Genomic DNA, 23,061 nt, shown 5'->3' on the forward strand with positions numbered 1-23,061 from the left:
CATTCCCATTTCTGTGAATTAGTATTCATATAGAAACCAAAAGCTCCATTTTATCACTACTTAGATGTTCTATAATTTACATCCACAAAAAACCCCCAACATTGTCACAGGTCAGTGAAAAGTGTCAAATTCTAATGATCAAGGCAAGCCATGGATCACCAGCATGGGGGCAGAATGACCCAGCACCATTTGCCTTTGTTCTGAAGGCTGGTGAAGCATGACAATTACTCTGCAGGGTCACCCTGACATGCTATGCCTATTCTCTGCTGCCCACAGTGTAAAACATGCCCTGCTGTTGCAAACAATCCATGCTGTCTCTGCACAATGCCAGGCCATTTCTGCAGTATTCTAGGTTTGGACTTTTTTTGTTTTATTATTTACATGAATATAAGGAAATTCTGGTGTAAACTAAGATCAAATTAAGAAGCAAACACTTAATAGTGAGATGCACCTTTGCTGCTATAAAAACTTGAAGAACTGATAGTATTAAAAATGTTACAGCAATAATCCCTTGGTCTTGATTTATTTTATTTTTTTTAAAGCATTCTGGACTCAAAATCTTCAGTGCCCCTCTCTTTCCTACCATGCTATGTATTATGTAAATGAATTATTCTCTTCTGTGGGATATCATGACTTAATATGAAAATATTTACCCAGTCCTTTGACAAACTTCATAAGGCACATAATATAACTGGTGGCAGCGTTGGCAAAAACCTGGATGTTGTCTGTGTTTAGAAATGCTTCAAAGACATCAAACACCGGAGCCTGGCGTTTCCCTGTGGAGATAACAAGATGAGAAATCTTCCTCCCATCCCCTTAAAAATAATTTTCCAACCATTTTTCAACAATTTAACTGAAACTGTAGAATCTTTTCTATTCTGGGCAGAGACAGAAAAAATCTCAAAAGTAAAACCTTTTCTTGCTCCTGGGGCAACTCGTGTAGCCTTTCATAGGAAGTGACAGACTCCCCCCTTTGCCCAGTCTATGACAAATACCAGTTTATGCCTGCTGAAATGGTAGGAGAAGGTTTGAGCTCTTGAACTCAGGAGCTAATACTTCTGAGGTATTATATATATATATACACACACTCTTCTTTGGTGGAGGTTTCTGTTTAGTTTCTGGTTTAATTTTGATAACCGCCAAGATTACATCAATCATTCAGATTACAGAGTAACAAAATAGCCTTGATTTTCCAAAGCAGATGATCATCTTCAAAAGCTGTATACACCAGCATTCAGCCATCAACCATAAGAGATCTCAATGACAAAGTTTAGGAGGAAAACCATGTCCCTTACATGTGACTTGTCACATTTAAACATACCTTCTAATGGGGCAAAAGAACAGAAAAAATGGATTTTCCCATATCTCCCACATTTTCATACAAGCAAACATCTCCAGGAAGGATGCACATTCTTACAGAAATGTGGTCTGTAATAGCACTACGAATCTGAAAGCCTTGTGATCAAATGCCTGGACAAGCACTTGCCCAGATTATCACATTAAGTTACCCTTGGGTATAAGAGCAATAGGTTTCATACAATAGGGAAGACAGTTCACAAGAGACATGCTGCTTGGATGCAGTCCTTCTTCCAGTAGGACAGGGACAAATGCTCGGCCAAGCTCAGTACCCTTGCACTACTGTCTTGCTCAGAATTATTCAAGTAGGTTTGACGCCCTTCTTTCTCATTCAAATAATTTGTTAGAATGTAGAGGACAAAAGGTCAGAATAATTTATCTGCTTTCCTTCTTACCCCAACCATTAAGTCAGATGCTTTGGTACAGTTCTGGAGTATTGTAGTGCCACTTTGAGTTTATTGAGTTAGTTACTGTGTCCCCCAGGGAATCAAAAGCATATTTGAAACAGTGCAGGAAGTCCTTACCCATAGAGTATTCTCCTACAAGGTACTCTTTGACCTCTGACTTGCTGCTGCTATGCACTGTTTCCAGGGCACTGAACAGGGGTCTCCATCCCGACTGGATCTGGGTAGAACACATTTCCACCAACTCCCCTATAGAGGTGATCACCTGCAGCCAGTGTAGAAGGGGTTAAAAAAAAAAGAACCAAAAAGCAGATCTGATATGCAGATGGATCTCCAGAAAGAATGAGAATGTCTTTAAACACATTCCTAGAACTCACTATGACAATCTAGATTATTCTTTAAATTCTTTTAGATAGTAGAAAATCTTAATTTAATTGCTTTAAAGCCAGGTCTACTGTCTCTGTGCTCTGCCACAATGCTGGATTAGGTAGGCAGAGCACTCTCAGTTCCTTGAAGATGATTAAGGGGCAGCATTCAAAGGGAAGCTGGGAAACACTCTCAGGTGGACCAAGTGCACTCTGGAAATCATTCTTATGGGCATGGAGACCAGACAGACACATTGATCAGAGCTAACTTGCCTGGTCTTGGACATCCTCATCACACAGCTCCAGCTGCATGATGCGCTCAAAGGGGCGGAAAAGTGCCTCGTTGAAGTGAAAGTGAGAAGGCTCGTTCCAGTCCGTCAGCACTTCCGTGAGGATGTCATGGATGAAGGAGACAGCCTTCTGAGACACGTGTCTCTCCTTGTGACAGGCAGCCTGCAGGGAAAGGAGAAGGATTAGACTGTGTCCAATCAAAAAATTTGCTTTTAGTCAGACACTTTCAAGAGAGGTAAGCACCACATGTTACTGAACCTTCAAAACAGCTTCATCACTACTGTAAAGAAAACCTACATACTTTTATAGGAAGAATTGCAAGGATGCAGACCTTGACTGGAATATAAGCAGATGGGGGAGTCGCTTAGAGCCCCTTGGGGTGGTTTCAGTTTTTTCTCCAGGAACAATTTGCATCATATTGCACAAGTCCAACACCCTGTCCCTGTCCACTACTGAACGTTCAAAAAAGCATCATTACTACTGTGACAGGGACTCCACTGTAATGGAAACAGGAGACTACTGGCCTGGAAACAGATGAATGAGACTCTGAGCTGCCTACAGGTCCACAGAAGTATGAAAGTTGTCTGACAATTAAAAACACATGGAGCTAAATATAAATAAATTAAATACTAAAACCCACAGAACAGAACTTGAATGAAATGTTGTCTTTTGTTTGGACTGTGTGACCCTTTTCCCCTTCCAAAGGTAGCGGCTGAGCTGGCTTTATATGGGAAAAGAAAACCTACTTACTTTTATAGGAAGAATTGCAAGGATGCAGACCTTGACTGGAATATAAGCAGATGGGGGTGTCATTTAGAGCCCCTTGGGCTGGTTTCAGTTTTTTCTCCAGGCACAATTTGCATCATATTGCACAAGTCCAACACCCTGTCCCTGTCCATTTCAGTCACTTACAAACACACTCCTCGATGGCAGTTTGGCAATATATGACACAGTGTATACAACACAGAGCAGATCTGACAATGTTGAAGGTTGTTATCCATTTTAACAGCTATCAAGCCTTCCCCATCTTTCTCAGCTTTGTTGCTTTGTGCACACATTCCCATTTTTGTCCCCCATTCCTACCTCTACAAGGTGAGGAGCCACCAGGCTCCAGCAGCGCATGAGGTGGAGCAATGGGCGGGATTTACTCCTTACAATTCTGAGCATGGCATCGCCAAGTCGGAATAAGTGAAGAGCACTTCTCCTGTCCTGTGTAGATTTTACTTCACCTACAAGAAAATATAAGAATAAATGGAAGCTAAGCATCAGCTGCTCCTCCACTCCTAAATGTCTGAACAAGAATTAGAAATTATAAATTAAGTGATTGATTACTGATGAGCTTTAGTCGGGGGGGAGAAAAAGGGAAAAAAACCCCAAAGCCAATGTAAAACACAGCCTGTGCCTGCGTAGGTAAAAGGACAGGAGATGGACCCAAGTTTAAAGGTTACTCAACATACTTTAAGTGATCACTTTTTTTCCAAACATATGAACGACAGAGGCTTGGAAAAGTCAAGCAGAAAAGTTAAGCAAGGAGTTAAATAACTGATATTAAGACCCAAAGTGGTAGTTATGAAAGGTTTTGGTGACATCTACAGGAAAGATTATAAACTGCAAATTATTTGGCTTGGGTATTTAATTTCGTATTTCTGATTAAGCAAAGGATACAAAGAACAGAATGTAAGAAAATGCTTTTCTGTTCCCCAGTCACTAACACTTGTTATTTCCTGTTGAAAGGGATTCATCTTCCATTGCTCTTACAACATTTGAAAAGACACTTCATCCTCTCATTTCAAATACACTGGTGCTTTTATCTCTAACAGAAGATGTAGTCAGGGGACATATCACTTTTAAAATAAAAAATAGCACTTAATTCCTCTACCTTAATTTTAATTTCAGTATTAAAATGACAGTTAAGTGACCACTACATAACATGAAAAGATGAAATCTATTTATTAAAACTAGAGTAAAAAATGTTGAGGTTTGGAGACAAGCAAGACCAAAAAAACCAAAATCTTGAAGTGCCATACCGAGAAAATGACATGTAGCACTTCAGGGAGAGAGGAAACCAATTAAATTGGAGACTCAGAAAAAAACAGTGCCTGCCACAGGACAAATCAAAATCTGTATGATTTATGTAACTTCTCACTGATGTGAGGTACGTGCTCTACTCAGTTGGGGAAAATCAAGCAGGACAAAGCCCACTGCTTTAACATTCTTCATTTGTGTACTCTGTTCTTTACCACCCATTTCCTGAACACTTTTGAGGTTATCCTACTGTCAAGTACCAAACCTAAATCTGCTGTCTGAAGTCTAGATTGACCCAAGTTTCCATACTGGCCTGGGTTCAAAAATAGAGCTGCGATTATACATCAGCACAAAATTAACACCCCTCAAAGTCCAAGAATCAAATGAATGTCCTGTGAAGTGTTTCAAAGCAGGTGTGGATGTGGTCTCTGTTCAAATAAAGTGCCCAACCTTTTCTGAAGACAAAAAAATTGTTCCCACAATTATACTAAGAAAGATTAGTCCTGTAAGCAGTACAATTGCATATAAAACACTCTGTACAGGATCTTCAGGTGATTTACCTGGCATTGCTAGTGAGTAATCAACTGTATCTGTGACTGAATGGAAAAGCTGGGCCTGAGAAGCCTTCTTGAGCTGGTAAAGGAAGCCTGCCAATGCCGTCAAGTTTAACTTGTCAGCAGCATCTTCAAAAAGCCTGTAGGTAAAGAACAGAATCTAACTGAAAAATTAATGAGATGCAGACTTAAATGTGTATGTAAGAGGAAAACTCCTGTCTGTTTGTGGCTTTTGTACGTTGGCTTTCATGACACATTGGTTATTGAGGGCTTTTTCATTTATACAGTGCTGCAGCAAGACTTTGATCTAGAAGCTGTATTAATTGGAGAGTGGAAAGCAGGTTGCTATGGGATCAACCAGAACACTTTCAAGATTCAACTACAAAGCTAAAACAGAAAGTCACTTTTTCAAGTTGCTTTAATGCTACAAGCCAGTAATGAACCAGTAATCAAACAAACAGTTGAAACATGTCCAGTCCTCACAACACATATCTTCATAGCTTCACTGACTTTAGGGTTACACCAGTTTGCTCCATCTGAAGTTACCAACTCTAACCTGAAAAATAAATTAATTCAAGTCTTAAACCTGAGGTTACTATACCTGAATTGCTAGTTTGGAATATTTTGCTGAATTTGGCTGGGGTAGAGTTAATTTTTTTAACAGTGGCTAGTATGGGGGTATGTTTTGGCTAACAGTGACAAATACAAACAAGAGTTGTTATTTTCAGCTGCAATAGGTTCCTAATATTTAACAGTTAAAATCTGTACACATAAAACAATAAGTGTGGTTACACTGGAGGGAAGCTCCACAGAGATTACAGTGAAATTTCATATGGTCCAGCCAGAAATTGACAAAACAATGATTTTCTGCCATTACTTTTCATGAAAAACTTTCTATAGCCTTAAGAAACAAGGGATTAAATCCTAATAAACATTTGCACTTAAGCAAAAGGGCAGAAATGAAATCAGCACCATTAATATCAGTATTGCTGTTCTCTAATCCTCAGAACCAAGCTGCATTGTAAGCTTCCTAAATAAAAGGTCTTTTTTTGCCCAGAGTCAAATTTCTACAAGCAGTTTATGCAGTACTTTTGGCTCTGAATTTACACATAACACCTTCCTATGGGCAGAGATCAAGATGAAAAATGTCAGTTGGATCAAAAAGGCAATTGCAAGGATGGAAACCCTGCAAACCCAGGAGTTTTTCAACTGTAGCCCGGGCTGCTTAAAAAATAGCAGAAATAACATCAGTTGGCATACCATGATGAAAGGACATTTAAGACAGCCATTCTGTGACCATACTTGGCTCCCTTGCTCCTCTGGACACACTGGGGAAGCCTGAAAGCTGTCATGCAGCCCTGGCAGAAGCAGCTGCTTTCTGACTGACACTGGTCTTGTCAATCAGACCTTTCCTCTCAGAACAAGACACCCCTTTACTCTGCTTAACTGAATACAACACATCAATTTACATGCAAGAAATAAATCCACCACTCTTGGATGCATTTGATTTGCTTGGCATATTCACTGCTGTGCACAGACACACTCAGCTCAGTACTTGCAGGTACTGCAGAGATGAAAAAAACCCAGGTCTTTTAGAAACTGCTGGTTGTGACAAACACTCAGCTCTCTTGTGAAATTCAACTGAAGCAAGTGGCTGACACAAACAAAGATTAGGCCCAGAGCAGCACAAAAAGGGCCACTTTGGTACTGCTTTGAGAACAAGGATTCTGGTTGCTGACAGCAGTGCTTTTACCTGTCAGCCTGCGTGGAGAGCGTGAGAACAGCCTTGGCAGCACTGGTACCACAGAGCAGACTGCCTCCACGGAAGTCAAAAGCTCTGCCCTTCCTGCTGTCCTTGATGAGGTCCTGGATGGAAACTGGCTGAATGACAGGGTGGCTGCTCAGGGTGGTCTCTTGCTCAGGGGTCAGTGCCTGAGGAGTCTCCCCAGGCTCAGAGTCTGGGTGCTGCCCTCCGGGTGCTTGCTGGGACTGGGTGATGGTAAGGGAGGGCTGGGCAGCACCATCACTGAAGTGGGTGTGCTCCAGTGTGCTGATGTACTCACACACCCTGGGAACACACAGGAGAAGAAAAAAATTAATAAACACCCCAAAACAACTCCTCCCTGCACTAATCACAGGACATTATCTACAACCATAAACAGATGCTTTCTAACAAACTACACAGAGATAACCTTTCTTCTTACACATAGATAACCTTTCTTCTATGGCCTCCCATGTACCTAGACAGCAAATAGTTTAGTGGAGGGGCCTGAAAAGCCCATTTACGTTCCTGGGTCTGCCACAATCTCCTGGTAAGAGAAGCTTCTAAGTATTTTGTCCCTGTGCAGTGGTGGAAAACAGCACCATCTTTTCTTTTAGAGATACTGACAGTTAATTCACTCTGACACTGTTTATACAGAACATTCAGAGATTGCAGAGCCCTTTTTCTCAGTCCCTTACTTTCATGCAACATGGCCTGAATTCTGGCTATTTTGGGAAAGCTGGTGAGTATACCTGAATACATGAGGCCAACAGTCTTGATTATGGCTTCCCATCTCCAGACCCACATTAAGGACTGCATCCATACACAAAACATGAGCAGTATGCAGGCAGACTCCCTGCACTTTCCCCATCTGCTCCAGTTTCTGCTCCACTTTCTGTTTCACTGTAGCATAAAAAAAATTAAATAAAATTAGCTTCTTCGGCTTTTAAACAAACACTGGTTTGTATATAGGGTGATGGCAAAGGATTACAGTCTGAAATCTATAAAAGAAGATGAATTTTAGGCCAAAAAAAACCCCAACCAAATCAGAGAAACCCATTTCTTCCGAATAAACATAAGGAAGCTTTAAAACTAAAATCCTTTTTGACTGATCCTATATATGAAAAAAAGTATGAAAAAGTGAAAATCAATGCTAGATTGACACACTCCACCCCCAAATTCACATCCTGTTGCCCACAAAACAGTTGCAGATTGCCAGTGATATTTCTCTTCAGAGATGGCTGACTGGATATTTATTTTTACCAAAATCCCCTTTGCTATGGAAAAAAAATCAGCATGTGTGGATTTCATATGTATTTCCATACAAAAAAAATCACCAAAATGCTCTTGCCAAAGTAAAACTAATCTTTATCTGAGCTACAACCTCATAAATAGATTTGGATCTATTTATTTTTTCTGAGAATCCCTGAAAAGCTTCATTTTCATGCTGCATTGAAATGGAAACAAGTTTTGAAGCTTTGCAAGCTTTCACAGAACAGTGTTTGCCTCTGGCCACTGCTGCTGCCTCCTCTTTGATTCAACATAGTCTGGCCAACTCACTTCAGCCATGTCCAGCAGAGCAGTCAAAAGCTTGTTTAAGCCCAGGCTTTTTCAGTTTTGTTTTCTCTACCAAGACCCCAAATTTAAGTACCAAGCAAGGTCTTTTCTGCAACACTGTCTTTTGTTATGGGCTTCTTGCCATTAGATATTTGAAATAAACAGAGAAATTTTGTGTACTTCAAATATTTGCTGGAGACAACCACGGGGCTGGAAATGGTGGTATAGAGATGCAGAACTTTTTATATGCTAAAAAGCCACATATTTTTTATTCCTTTTTAATCTAACATGATTCAGAAACAGTTTTAAATATCTGAAGATGATGACAAAAGATGATCAAGGATATATAAACCCCACATATTCCTCCACTCTTGGGAGAATGATGCAAACTTAGCTTACATTACCATCCAACACACAAAAATCCCCAAATAAGCTCTTTCTCTGATGCTCTCTGGTTGTACTAGCATCACAAGGCTTAAAAAGCACATGTTGAAAAATGCTGCTGGCTTATGCATTGTTCCACTGATTTAAGTTCCAGATAGAACATAACTAGTGGGACATAATGTTAAGAATTTAGGACAGGAGGCATGTACTGAAGACACACATCCCATGTGCCTACAAGCAAGTGGTGTACAGCAGAACAACAGAGGGAAATGTCACTTTGTGTGGCAAAGTGCTTTCCAGTTGCAGCTTCACAGGCAATGTAAGATGAGGTAGGTAATTTAATCATGCAGTTACCTTGAGCTATAGCATCACTGGGTTCTTGGATTTCTTTTTCCTCCTTCTCTTCTTGGACACAGGAGGCCGCAGACATTTGGGCAAGAGCAGATGCGCAGTTAGCAGCAACTCCTGTAAAGCAACAACACAATTACCAGGATCAACATTTCCTCCCCAGTCCCATACAACCTCAACAAGAGGTAGGGTCAAGAAAAGTTGGCTGTTCAAGCTGTAAGGCACTCTATGTATATTGCCACCATCCATGTTCCTATGCAAAAGTGGAGCAGGATGCTGCATTTCTTTCTCCCAAATTCCTCCAAGGAAAGTTACCACCCTATTCTATGAGTCTGCCATGACATCCCCCATGCCGCCTTACCTAGAGCACAGCTCAGCCGGGCTGCCCTCCTTAGTCCATCCAGGCTCACACAGATGGAATCCTTCTCCTTCTGGTTCTGCTCTTTGGCTCCTTCTGCTCCCAAGATGAAGGCCAGCCCCTTGGAGCTGCCTGCCATGCGGCCGGTCAGCGGGGTGGACAAAGTGTCAATCATGTTCTTCCAACAGCCAATTAAAATGTATCGGGCAAAAGCAATTCCTAGAGTGGAAAAAACATTAATACTACTACTATAAGAAAATGGCACAACAGAGGCTTCATCATTAGTGCTAAAAAGCCAAGACACATTTGTCCTCTGCATACTGAACTGCCAATTCACATGTACAATGTAGTGATATACTTCCTTTTTAAATTGTTACTCTACACTATTTATCTGCATATGCTTTTGGTACATAACAACCCAGTGCTGGATAACACACTCGTACTTATATTACAGCACTAGTACCTGCAACAACAGAATCATCTGTCTTCCGGTTCTGGGAAAGAGGAGACTGAGCTGAAGCAGATGCCATCAACTGGCCACCAATTGCACTGCTGCCCAAGCCGTCGATGTCTGCCAGAACATTAAAAAACATTGGATTACTATTTGACACACGGATGGCACAAGGAAATCATCAGTCTTACTGGCTCTGTGTTGAACTAAGTACTAGCATTCTTGACTTCTCAGGTGTGCTTTTTTTGTTACTCTTTTTGTCGGCCTTCTAAAGCCTTGGTAAAAACATGAGCTGTGGCACCTTAGGCTTTGCCCAATATAACCAATGTTTTGTTGAACAGGGGAGATCTCGGGGCCTTAGCTGGTCAGAGTGACCCCGAGATGCGTTAGAAAGTCTCTTTTCCCAGCCCGCTGGTTGAAGGAGTCAGAACTCTTCAGTTCTTGATCTCAAGGTTGTTTATTGTTGCTTATCTATAAAATTCTTTCTCCTGGCCTGCCGAGGTCTGCTCAGCAGGTCAGACAAAGGCACTCTGCCTCCCTCGGGGCAGTGTTATCTTTTTATACTAAAAACTACGTATACAATATTTACAATTACTTTCCAGTACCTATCATCTATGTTAGACAGTGAACTTCTATTCTAAATCAATGTAAAAGTGCCAACATCACAGCAGAAGATGGAGGCCAAGAGGAAGAAGGAGAAAGGCTGGACATGCCCAGATTCCTCCATCTTGCCCCCTGAACCCCTATTCTAAAAACCCCAAAAAATCTATTTTTCACCCTGTGACAAATTATTATTCTACTTAGACTTTCGCAGCTTGCAGACCCTCATATAAGGTTGGTAATTTTTTCCATGGGTCATAATCAAAGTCACAGATGTCTTGGCCTCTGTGCCAGGGTCTCTGAGGCCCCCAGCAGGGGTCCTGGCAATCCAGGACAGCCAGAGGGATGTCCTGAACTCCGACAGGGAGACATCCCACTCTCAAAAGCTGCTCTCCCCTCTCTTCAAGTACACAATGAACAGAACTTCCAGTAGAGATTTCAAGGTATTAGAGTTCAGAACTTACCACACACTTAAATCTCTGCATTTCTTAGTATAATATTTCAAATCTTGCTAAATCTTGCTATTTAGATGTTTTCAGACCTCAGTCTGAGTCCTCAAGATGACTGGGATCCTATTTCCTAAATGTGATTTTTAGTAGATCTGTGTATGCTCAGTCTCAACAAAAGAGATACAACCCTTTCTCCAACACAATGCAAGAGTGGTTTCTTACAGAGTGTGTAATGTTAGGGACACCAGGTTGATTTCCTTTCTAACAAGCCCCATCTCCACATCTGGCTATCATTTTTTCCACATGTTTCTTCCCTCTTACCAGCTCAGTAGTTAAAAGCAACACTGAGCTCAATACAATAAGCAAAAAACTCTCAGAGCAGTGCCCTTTGATCACCACTTACTGGCTCAGCTGAAGCCACTGTTTTAATTACAGACACATTAAAGCAGACAGTGCCTTTTATATCAATACAGTATCATAGCCATCCTGCTGTCTTTCGACTGATACAATTTGATTTTTTCCCCCTCAAATGAAGCTAAGGACTGCTTCTAAGCACTTGTGCTTGAGGTTTTCAGTTTCTCTCTAGTGCCATTTGGCATATCCCTGGCACAGCTCAAGCCTGAACCAAGGGGAGTCCAATCTGTGGAAGGCTTCCAGGATGAGATGCCACTATTTATGTTTGTACTGCACTACAGGCATACTGAAATGGCTTTGCTATGACATCAAGAAAACAGCAGCCTTACTGTTTATCATGAACAAGTATCAACTCTACCAGAATTGAAGCTAACAGAATTAAGAGATGCTTTGATTCAGTGAACAAAGCTACTCTCCCTTTCTCCCAGGGACAGTTCTGATTTTTTTTAAACTTATGCTTCAAAACCACTCTGATGAGCCAAAACAAACACTTAAATACCTGCCACAGCTAGGTCTGGCTCCTTTTCTACTGATAACTCCACAAGACACCACATATTGCATGATGACATGCTGTTCTGTATGTAATGCAATAAAGCCGCGTGTCATTGTAGCTTGTTTTAGACACATTTGGAAGTTAGTCTTGCCACCATAATATTGTACTGACCCGTCAGCATGCTGATAAGTGGAAGGTTGTGCTCCTCAGGGCTTCCCCAGTATCCAGCTTCCCCTAGCATGTTCCTTTCTAGTACCTGGTGGTACAGTTCTTCAACCCATGCCTGGGAAAATACCATCAACACTCCACTGGACTGGACCTGCTTCATGAACTCCTTCTGCAGAGAACCATAAAAGCCAAATGTAAGACAATAGTGCAAGCCCTACAGCATCAGCCCCCAGATCTACTTCTGAGTAAGGGGTTGCAGAAGAAATTAAGTTATGAAAAGAATTAATGGAGGACTGAAATCTTAGAATTGTTAAGATTGGAAAACATCATTAAGATCAAGTCCAACTGTCAGCACAGCACCATCAGCAGGTTCACCATTAAACCATGTCCTGAACTGCCATATCCACATGGTTTTTGAATGCTTCCATGGGCAGTCTGTCTTCTTCCTTACAACCCCTTCCATGAAAAGAAATTTACTAGTACCTTCCCTGTCACAACTTGGGATCCTTTCCTCTAGTCCTGTCACTTGTTACCTGGGAGAAGAGGCCTATCCTCACCTCACTACACCCTCCTTCAGGGAGTTGTAGACAATGAAAAGGTCGCCCCTGAACCTCCTTTCCTCCAGGCTAAACACAGACAGCTCCCTCAGCCACTCCTCACAGGACTTGGTCTCTAGACCCTTGACCAGCTTTGCTGCCCTTCTCTGGACTCTCTCCAGAACCTCCATGTCCTTTTTGTACTGGGAGTCCAAGACTGAACACGGGATTTGAGGTGCAGCCTCACCAGTAGAAGGACAATCCCTGCCCTGCTCCTGCTGGCCACACTATTCCTGACACAGGCCCAGGATGCCATTGGCCTTCTTGGCCACCTGAGCACAGCGGGCTCACCTTCAGTTGGCTCATAAACCCTCCCAGGTATTTTTCCCCCAGGCAGCTTTTTAGCCACTCTGCCCCAGCCTGTAGTGCCACACTGGGTTCTTGTGCCCCAAGGGCAGGATCTGACCCTTTACCTTACTGACCCTCATACAAGTGGCCAAGCCCCATCAGCCCAGCCTGTCCAGATCCTTCGGTGTCTGTCTCTGCAGTGGAGAATGACACGAACATGAACAGCTCTCCCTTCTCCTACTGCAGCTAATGCAAGATGCAAATCAGAATGACAATTCTTGCACAGTGACAATGGGACATGAGGGTCTCTCGCTATTTCCACGAGATGGGAGTAGGATCTCAAATCCAATTAAAAGAAGTTGTGGCACCGAATGCAGCCTGCCTAACAACTGGGCCTTTCTGCACTGAACAGTCATCACAGATGAACTGGTCTCCAATTATTTATAAGAATGATCTCTAAGAATACTTTGGTCATGCTCAGGCCTGTTGCGCACACTGAATCCTCTAGAGAATGTCCCGAGTCATAGATCTGCACTTGATCTGCTGCAGAACACACCAAAACTAAGGATGATGTTAAACTCCATTTGTTTTTCAAATTATATAGATGATAAATTCCCTTACACTGGAAGTTCAGCAATAATTATATATTTTGACACCTTTTCTTATTTTTTCCATATATCACAATTTTCTTTTGTTTTTCAGAAAACTGAAAAAATGTCTCTTGGGCAACTAAGTTGAAAAACATGGATGCATGTTTTCAAAACTATTTTTAAAAAGCCCAAGAAGTGGAGGAATTCCAGGTGTAACAAAAACAGTAATTTCACATTCCTAAGACCTACTTATTTGTCACTTTAACTTCTCAAGTATTCATCTACAGAAATTCAAATCAAGTATTAGGCAAAAAAAGCCAGTTGCAAGATGAACATATGTTCATACACATTGTCAAGAGACAATGCTTGTTATATCACATGATGCTAATCTATTCTGAAAATAGTTTAACCATCAAAATGACTGCAGCCTTAATGACAATCAGTAAGCAGCATTCCTTCCCACCAAATCACAGAGTAATTCAGATGCACGACACTTATCATGCAAGATTCATAAGCAGCTTGGAGAACGCTTCATTTGCAATTACTATTTCTCCACTTAGCAAGCAGCCTGAAGGCTTTATGTGTGGGCTGGTTTATGTGAAAGGAAGCAAAATAAATATTCATTTTTTAAAAACAATGATACCATATTCCCCAACTCACCAGCAACACAGGGGCTTGGGCAGGCTTCTTCCTGTAGTAATCTGAGTTTGCCAATTTTAGGTTGAGCAGCAAAGTGTAATGTGATACCACGTAGAGACTGTCTGCATTCATCAGAGTCTGGAAGTTGAAATTTAGGTTTCCCTCAAATCCTGGTGAGTGCATCATACCTAACAAAAACACCATGTGAGCTCTCATATTTTACATAGATTTTTCTTGGAAAAAATATCAGAAACTATCCCTAGCATTTTGGCAGCAACAGATTGCTAGAACAGTTAATGAATCATCAGTAGAAATTACTCTACTAAACATACTAGAGTAGGGAATAGAAAAATAAGTAGTTCATCTAGAATGCAAGACAAACTGAACACTCCAGTCACAGTCCAGCAAAACAACATGCTAAATTTGAAATAAGCAAGGAGCACCAGCATTTATTCGGATGACTGTCATGTATAAAGCCAAGGGCAGGATACATCTGCAATGCTACCTGGAAAAGCGAGGTGGAAAGGAGCAGACCCAAAGCCTGTGTACTTAGATGAAAACACACTGCACCAAATGGTGCTAATGAGATTAACAGCCCTTTTAACCCCCCAGTAAACCCATTCTGGCAAAGTCATTTGCTGGATGGGGACTGGAGTGCTCCACACCTTGCAAGATCAGTCCGTAATCATCATTCTCTCCATGGCCTAGAGGTATGTCGACAAGCTGGCTGGAACTAGTTACAACTCCAAGCCTTACTTATTTCATACGAGGCCTAATTTCTAAATGGCTGAGCACTTGCACTTCTGTCAGACCCAGAAATCACCAGTAAAGTACTCACTAGTCCTGAAAACACTATTTGTATGAAGCCTACAACCATGCTCAATGGCACAATCCCTTCTTCCCATGGATGTCAAATAGCTGACCTACTGGTAGAAAAATATCCATCAAGTATGAGCAACACCTAATTGAATCCCTATGATCTGTAGTCTGAACCATGAAAAAACCAGAAATACCAGATCCACCCACATAACTCACAATACTTCATGGTTTTCACATCAACTGTGACATCCATTCATATACTGTCAATTAGGGAAGATTAAGAAGTCAGCTTTACCCTAAAGGAATGTTTGAAATGGAACAAAAACCAGCTTCCAAGGTTAGTTACATGATGAAGTAAAGCTGTGTCATTTGTTAACGGCTGTAGTGGTTTACTGTGAATATATTCCTCCCACCATAAAGCTCATACCTCTTCTTAGACAAAATACAACAAACCATTAACAGTTAAAAAAAAAAAAATCCACACACAGAAAAGAAGCAAATGTTTTTCTTGCCTCGTGAGGGTTTGAAAGCTCTGTGCTGCTGCCTTCTCGGACTTTCCACTGTCGTCACTTTGGGGGCGTGGATAAGGTGAGTAACTGTTTGAGGGTGGATTTAGAAAGAGAGTAACTGTTCCAGGGTGGGTCTAAAAAATGAATATCTGTTCAAGGGAGCAACCTTTGTGGAAGAAGGGTGATAGGGTTGGCCACAAACCACACCCACACAGGCTGGCATTGTTTGGGGTAGATTTCTCATGGTGAATGTCAACAGAATGTCAGCTTTACCTAGTACCAAAACTGCAACCATGTGCTTGAAAGTACCCTGTGAGTAGTTCTACCGATCTCTTCATCACTGAAAACAAAGATGCATCTTAACACTCTGTTGGATGGAGGATCATGATATTGATGTAGATATCTCCCACTGTTTTTTTCTCTTATCTCTCTTAAATTGTACCTCAGGGACTAGGATCTGCTAGAGTAATAAAAACCTCAAGGCAGAGACATATGTAAAAGTAAAAAAAAACCAAAACAAAAAGAAACCCCAACCAAACAAAAAAGCCCACTTCATTTAGCATTAAAATGTTTTAAAAAATGTGCAACCTCCTATACAGGATTACAATTAAAAAGGAAGGTGTAGAAGCGCACAGAAAACTGGATACTCCATTGAGGGTATGTATTTGAGCACTAAAAAGTGTTGGGAAAAAAATGTTCCTTAACTTCCTCTAAAATATGGGAAAACAAACAATTGTGAGATGCTGAGATCATAGAAACAGAAGATAAGATGATACCTACCAGCATAAAAACCTTCTCTCTAAAAAGTATGGAATCAAAACTCTAGATGGGCTAACTTACTCCTAACTTTAGAGTTGACCATCTTAATTGCAAATTTTAATTTCACTACAACTCTGTTTAGCTGACTACACCTTTTCCATGCTTATCTCAGCAGTGCCTTAAATTCCTACCTCCATTCATTGCCTTTCAATCCTATGAAAACATCCTAATTTTGAAATGCTATCTATATAAGGACCTGGCTTGAAGGAAAGAATACTGAATTTTATTATTCTTCCAAAGTATAAGAAAAATCGAGAAATGAAACAAAGCAGTTAAATAAGGTCTCCCAGAAATACAAAAATACTGCTTCTGTACTGACTGGTCTCAGAACTGCATCTATGTCTTTTCTCAACTCAAATTTTAACCAACTCTCAAATATCCCCATGTATTCTTCAAGAATTATACATGGATAAATGCTGTATATACAATGAATGGGATCAATCCCTCTAGCTTCATCACCTAATCCATGCCTTGACCAGCTGGTGCTAATGAAGGACTCCTAAAGCAAGGACCTACACATTGTTTAGAGAGGCAGATCAAATTGGCATCTCAGAATCTCTCCAGGGGACTTCTTACCCCCTGTCATTTGTTTCAACTTTCCTAAGTCTCTCTCTCTAAAGGTTTTCCAACTCATGGCTCTCTCACCCACACAGGAGCACAAGTTCTCACCCCAGGAGGACTGATGGACATTTGCTTAAGATCTGACGTACAAGTTAAGGGACTGTTTCAGCTGGACTGTGTCTCATTCCAGGTGTCCAACTGAAACAGGAATCGCCCAGATCTTATGAAAGCATAAAAGTATAACCCTGCAACATCCACAACTTCATGAAAACTCCAGGATACCTCTTCCAGGCTGTCTTAATACAGTGACTTGCTACTCCGCTTTTCCACAATTCCTTACTGAATAGTGTCTTTACAAGTACTTCACAAAATCCATCTGGAAATGTGGTGTACATCTTTAAAGTACAGATTTAGCCACAGGGGTGGCTTTCTTAGAAAAGTGAATGGTCTCTCTCAACAACCTAAGTCCAAGACTAGGTATCTTTTTAAGATATACAAACCACAAATAATGGATTTAATGCAAAAATTGAGTTATATTCTTCCATTTTTCTCACTGTATTACTCATACTGAATGCCAAGAAAAGCTATATTTAGCCTTAAAATCTAGAATTCTCCTAGGTCCACACCTTCTAAAGCTTTAAAAGCACTCTATAAAGACTTTACAGACAAAAGGGAAAAGAAGTGGCATACTCATTCATGCACAAGGAAACAGATGCACAAAGACCTCTGAACTAGAGGTCTAGCACTGGTCTTTCATCATAACCTGAAGATTACTCTTTTCCAGGAAAAAAGAAATACCTGTGACAGAAAGGGTGCTCTTGAGCCCCTCAATTAGGAAAGTAGTGCACATTAGTACCTCTTTTAAGGTATTTCCTTTCTGTGAGATAAAATAGCCAATGTTTCTTAAGAATTCCATTTATGATCTTCCTGATTTAAGGTTTATTTGGGCAGCATTTAAACAGGATATCAAGAATATAATCTTATTCACCCAGCTTCATGTCTAAATTATGCTGTATGATGATGGGAAGAGTCCCCCCTTCTGACTCTGCATGAGTTTAATGTGTGTGAGAAAGCACAAATGAATGAAGCAATGATTAGGAGACAAGCAATAGGAAAGGCAAGTGCAGTAAAGTAAGTTAAATAAACAGATATATATTTTAGCAAACATTTTCATTTTGGCCATTGTCAGGAAAGCGAAACCCTTCTAAAAATATATATTTACACACATTTAAAATATGCTATCAACAGGACAAACTAGTCTTTGCATGACTTTTTTTTGTTTGACAGGTCAAGATCCCAAATGTTCTAATCATGAAAGAACTGAAGATATTTAATCTCTTAGAAGGCAAGATCTTAATTTTTCTTTTCGTCTGGGCTTTGAGCTTTGCACTTCCTGGCATATTAGACAGCAGCATTAAGAAAAACAAGAGTGAAGACAAACTCTCCTCTTTCCCTATCCTTTCTAGAGCTTACTGCTGCAGAATTGTTACCACCCTCTTTGTGAGGCTGGCATTACTAATAATAACAGTGCAGTGACGTACTAAGCTACTTATATCTCATTACAAACAGGTGATGGTACTTCCCACACCCCTCTCATGCTAGGGGCAACCCTGACCTCTCTTTAGTGCAAAGCTTCTCAACAGAGCTTCACAAACCTGCAAAGAGGTATCTTGCTACAGCAAACTCCATTTCTTTATTGATTCAAGACATAATTCAGAGTCTGTTAAGAGTCAATGGATTTACCTCCCTTTGGATCAGTGCCTGCATACTCAATTTGCTTTGCCCTAAATGAAGTATGTTCCTGTGGAGGAATGTATGGTGTAGAGCCCAAACCTCCTCATTCTGAGTACGTTCTTTGAAGATTAAACCCTACAAGGGAATTTGTGTACAGTGCAGTCAGAGTGTGCATGCTGGTTATACAGTAAATATTTGCTTGCAAACCTGAGCAGAATGTTGAAGAGAAGCTCTGCAGTGCTCCATCCACTTCTTCTATGCTGGGAAGAGCTATAAGCCTAGGAAGAAGTGCTTCAAGTGACTGGATGAAGAGCCGTGCACTGTGTTGGTCTGCTTCTTGGCTCTTCAGCAACTTCAGAGAGAGAGCAGCAGTGCGTAAGGACCTGTGACCTGGGCAATCCCGGGGGGTCTGCTCCTCATCAGCCAGGGAACAATTGTCAGAGCCTATGTCGGAGACATCTGACCTGCCCGAATCCTTTTCTGCTGCCATGGAATACTGATCACACGAATCAAACTCAGTCCTAGAAAGGTCCTGGTCATCTACACTGAAGTTACTTTCACTGTATCTGGATCCATAGGAGCGGGTCTTGCAATCAACTGATAAAAAGTTAGTTATATCTGGATAGACTATGGTGTGGCTTCTTTGAACAACATCTGGCTGGTCAATGGTTTCTGACTCTGGTTCTCTGTAATGAATCTCTTTGCTTTCATGTCCAGCTGGAGATGGCAGGGAGTTTTTTTGATTTTCTGGATTATCCTCTGGAGTTGTTTGTCCCATATCCCCTTCCAAAGTAGTCTGACCAGTGTCTGTGGTAACGCTAATGCTGATATCAGGACTCTTCTCATTTCCTGATTCCCAGGCAGGGTTTTCTGAGGACAGGATGCGTCTCTGCCACCTGAAGTCAGCATCATTGATCTCCATGGAGTCCCTGCTTGTCTCAGTCCCATCCTTCAATTCTTCCAAGCGCTGGAGCAGCAGCTGGATCTGTTCTTCACCAAGACCCCTCCCTTGGCTCAGCTCATCTAACGCTCCAAGCAGGGCAAAGACACAGGACACTGAAGCATAGCATGCTTCAATACCACCTTTGATGCACGCTTCTGTCATCCCATCCATGATACTACAATCAACACAGAGTATATTTAAGTGATGCAACATGTATGGTGAGCATGTCACTGTCATTCAACACCATCTTTCCATAACCGGGGGAAAAAAGGTGACCTCATCCTTTAAGACTATTCCTGAGAAAGACAATTAGTCTAAGAACAAATTACTAAGTCTCCCATGCAAACATGGTGATTCTGTAAAGGGAGTGCCAACAAGGGAAAGTTACCATGCATTCATACCGGCATGCACAGCATGTTCTCTCTTACAGACAAGCACTTAAACTAAAAGGAAAAAAACCTCAACACCCAGCTGAACTAAATTTAAAGGCCATCTGTGTCCTGAAAATGATCTTATCTACAAGATATGATCTTCATAAGAACTGAGAACCCTTCTTGCTCAATATGATGATGTTTAAATTTTCTATCACCTTCTTTGACTTCATCTTGAAAATACACCTCTAAAGAAACACACATTTATTTTACTGCAAGTTTAAGGACTCATACCCAAAAATTTTCAGCTGTAAACGCACGTATTTGGGAATTTTGGCAAACTCAACAAGGTAGTTATCTACGTCTTTACAAACAGGCCCAGACTGATGACAAATCAAGCAAGAGCTTTTACACCTTTTTTCATTTTTAGAGCGTACTTAACCAGGCAGATACCCTGGCTCATATTGGGTATGCTCCTGAACTGCTTAAGTGCTCTGTGTGCACAGGTTTAAGACAGAAGAGGCTAAAGGAGGAAACAAAGCATACAGCTTGAGAAGATCCAGATGGGACTTTCTTTTAGAAATAGACCTCTTCTTGGATTCTGACTCGGAAGAGCAGGGCCCTGCCAAATCACAAAGCTGCCGAGGACTGCCAAGTATCTGAAAGGAAAGGAAAAAGAAGTAAGTAGAAGATTATCTAAGCATTATTTAAATACAATAAATAAGTCATAATTCTATCAAGCCCTGGAACCCAAGGTAGCACTACTGCAATTTCTCACAGCAAATGAAAATGGAACAGTGATGTTCTACTTATTAAAGCTGCCATTTTTTAGACACAGCAAAGCAAATAAAGGAGAATATTCAGCAAGAATCACATTTAGAATGTTCTCCAGTGCTTTACATTTTTGACTGATTTTTTTCATCTGATAGTGCACACAAGACAATTTTTATGCCTACATAGGGTTTTTTTATTATAGTTTATATGAAAGTAAGCCTCTCTCCTCCATCACCTAGTTATGAAATTATAGTCATGCAAAGATAGGCAAAGTGATTCCTTCAGACTGAACCTGCTAGGTGGCACCTTCTTAATGTCCACTAGGAAATGCAAACAAGCATGTATTAATAAGCCCAAAGAACCAACAGGTGTGTCCTGCACAAACGAACATTAGACTAAGCTTTTCCTAAAACAGTTATCATCTTGCTATTGCTTAAAATTAGAGAAAGACAGTGACAGGGTAACTCCTAGTTTAGACAGGAACCAAGTGGGTGGCTGTGTGGTTTTAAGAGAGGTTTTTCAGAAATAGAGCAGCCTAGGTGTACACAAGATAGATTAAAAATTCTCAAGGAGATAGCACTGTTCCTACAAATTACATAAATTTCCTTGTTTTCCACAACATGAGAAGAAAGGTGCCCATGTGGAATAGAAATGTCCACAATTTCAGCTAGTGCTGAGACAAATGTCCCAGTGTTCCACCTCTAGTTCTTTCAGAGATGCTGGGCAAGAGGCCAGAATGGACTGGTCTAGAAATGGCTTCTTAAGCCACTGGCAGCTTTCTTGTATCTATTCAAAAAAAGCTCCAAGAAACTGGATTTCAAAAACTGGGCATGTAATCAAAGCATATATTCACCTTCATGCCTGGAAACCACACTGTGAGGATGTGTCTGAGGAAAGATGCCAAAGAAGTTGCAAACTGGATCGTTATGCTCTATCTCACCCAAAAGAGCAGTTGTGACTCAGTGATAGGATCTGCTCCATACAGCACCACAGCACGAGCACTGATGGAGTGCAACAGTAGCTTGTATTATGGAGACAAATACAGCTATTACAACTGCATCAAACTATCCGTCAGAGTGGTGCTGATGTACCAGCTGTGCTCAGAAAGGACAATTTCAATCCCTGGGCAGGAAGGTTTGAAATGCATTGGTAGGCGCGTATCAGCAAAACTTATTGTTAAATAAACACTTCATTTTACATGCCTGGATTTGCACATGTGATTGTCCTACCTCCTTCATAATTTTGATGGCTTCTACTCGATGTTGAGGTGGTGGGTAAAGCAACATCCGGTGATACAGAGACTGTAGCACAGGCTTCATGGATTCCACTGAGCCCACCAGTCGAACCAGTTCTGCTGCAATATAATATATGGTCCGTGCAACGGGCCCACTGAGGGCAGGTGCTGTGGAAGAACAACCTGAACCCCGGCCATGATCAGAGATCCCTGAGGAAGGTGAATCAGCCTCAAGGCAGATGCTGCTGTGGGCAGAGGTGATAGTTTTATCATGGATTGGATTTCCCAGGATTACTATTAGGGCTGGACACAGCTGCTTCCTGAGAAAGAGAAAAGCAGCAGATGGTAACTGGAAAATAAATACTCTTACAAGAACAGATTGAAAATAGCCCATGGTTAAATGAGATACACACTCTTGTTTTAATGATCAGTCAAACAGCAGTGGTTAGATAGAAAAACAAATTATGCCAGGCTTTTTTCATCTCTCAACCATCAGCATGCTAGTCCATATGGAAAGATCTCTGTGTGCTGTAGATACAGTAGTGATTTTGCAAGTTCATGTTGCTGCACAGTGCTGCCCCTTTGCAGGATAGTATGCCTGCCTCTTTCACCAGCTGTAGCCCATCACAAAGTAGAAATTCTAGACTTCCACTGCTCAGTGTCTCTTTTTCAATTCACCTTGGGAGCTTTAAAAAAGCCTGACTAAACAAGAACTAATCTATGTTAACTAGAAGGCTGAATGTTCCATTGCTGAACTGCACATGCATTATTTTAGTAAGCACCCTTTGTTGTGAGCATCTGTTTGGCTGTCTTTTGAGAACATAATGCAAGCCATGTACAATAACACAGTGTGCACTATACTACACATATGCCACTATACAGTAAATACCCATCCTTCCTTCAACTGTCTAACACTCATGTTAAGTGATTCAACACCAGCAGATCACTCCTTTGTGGAACTGAAGCCAGCTCAGCACTTTGCTCCATTAGCTGCTATTTTAGTTTTGCACTCACACACTTGACATTTTACTTCAGTCTGCAAGACCTTAATTTAAGAAGTCAAGTACTGCATGAGAATGAGTCCCCAATCTGGTTTTCACCCATGTCTCAGAGGTTCAAGCAAGTACCTAGAGCAAGCACCCAATTTCAAGTAACAATTCATAAAACACATCCTCATAGGTAACTACATTTTATTTTCTCAAGGT

The 23,061-nt window shown here is 41.1% G+C and overlaps 1 protein-coding gene across 1 annotated transcript in view; it reads right to left on the reverse strand.

Moving 5' to 3' along the window:
• ARFGEF3 (ARFGEF family member 3) overlaps positions 1-23,061 on the reverse strand; it is a gene marked incomplete at both ends in the record, with an annotated part of 86,470 nt that overhangs the window by 22,496 nt on the left and 40,913 nt on the right. Inside the window, 16 exons of the mRNA XM_084202924.1 lie at positions 654-776; positions 1,881-2,025; positions 2,399-2,578; positions 3,500-3,645; positions 5,002-5,135; positions 6,749-7,063; positions 7,510-7,660; positions 9,053-9,163; positions 9,408-9,623; positions 9,868-9,975; positions 11,983-12,148; positions 14,114-14,280; positions 15,424-15,507; positions 18,742-19,652; positions 20,395-20,507; positions 21,852-22,176. Coding sequence (XP_084059050.1) covers positions 654-776; positions 1,881-2,025; positions 2,399-2,578; positions 3,500-3,645; positions 5,002-5,135; positions 6,749-7,063; positions 7,510-7,660; positions 9,053-9,163; positions 9,408-9,623; positions 9,868-9,975; positions 11,983-12,148; positions 14,114-14,280; positions 15,424-15,507; positions 18,742-19,652; positions 20,395-20,507; positions 21,852-22,176 — 3,395 coding nt within the window. The remainder of the gene's footprint in view (positions 1-653; positions 777-1,880; positions 2,026-2,398; positions 2,579-3,499; positions 3,646-5,001; positions 5,136-6,748; positions 7,064-7,509; positions 7,661-9,052; positions 9,164-9,407; positions 9,624-9,867; positions 9,976-11,982; positions 12,149-14,113; positions 14,281-15,423; positions 15,508-18,741; positions 19,653-20,394; positions 20,508-21,851; positions 22,177-23,061) is intronic.

This window comes from Fringilla coelebs, assembly GCF_963513975.1.
Source record: "Fringilla coelebs genome assembly, chromosome: 3".
Lineage (NCBI taxonomy): Eukaryota > Metazoa > Chordata > Aves > Passeriformes > Fringillidae > Fringilla > Fringilla coelebs.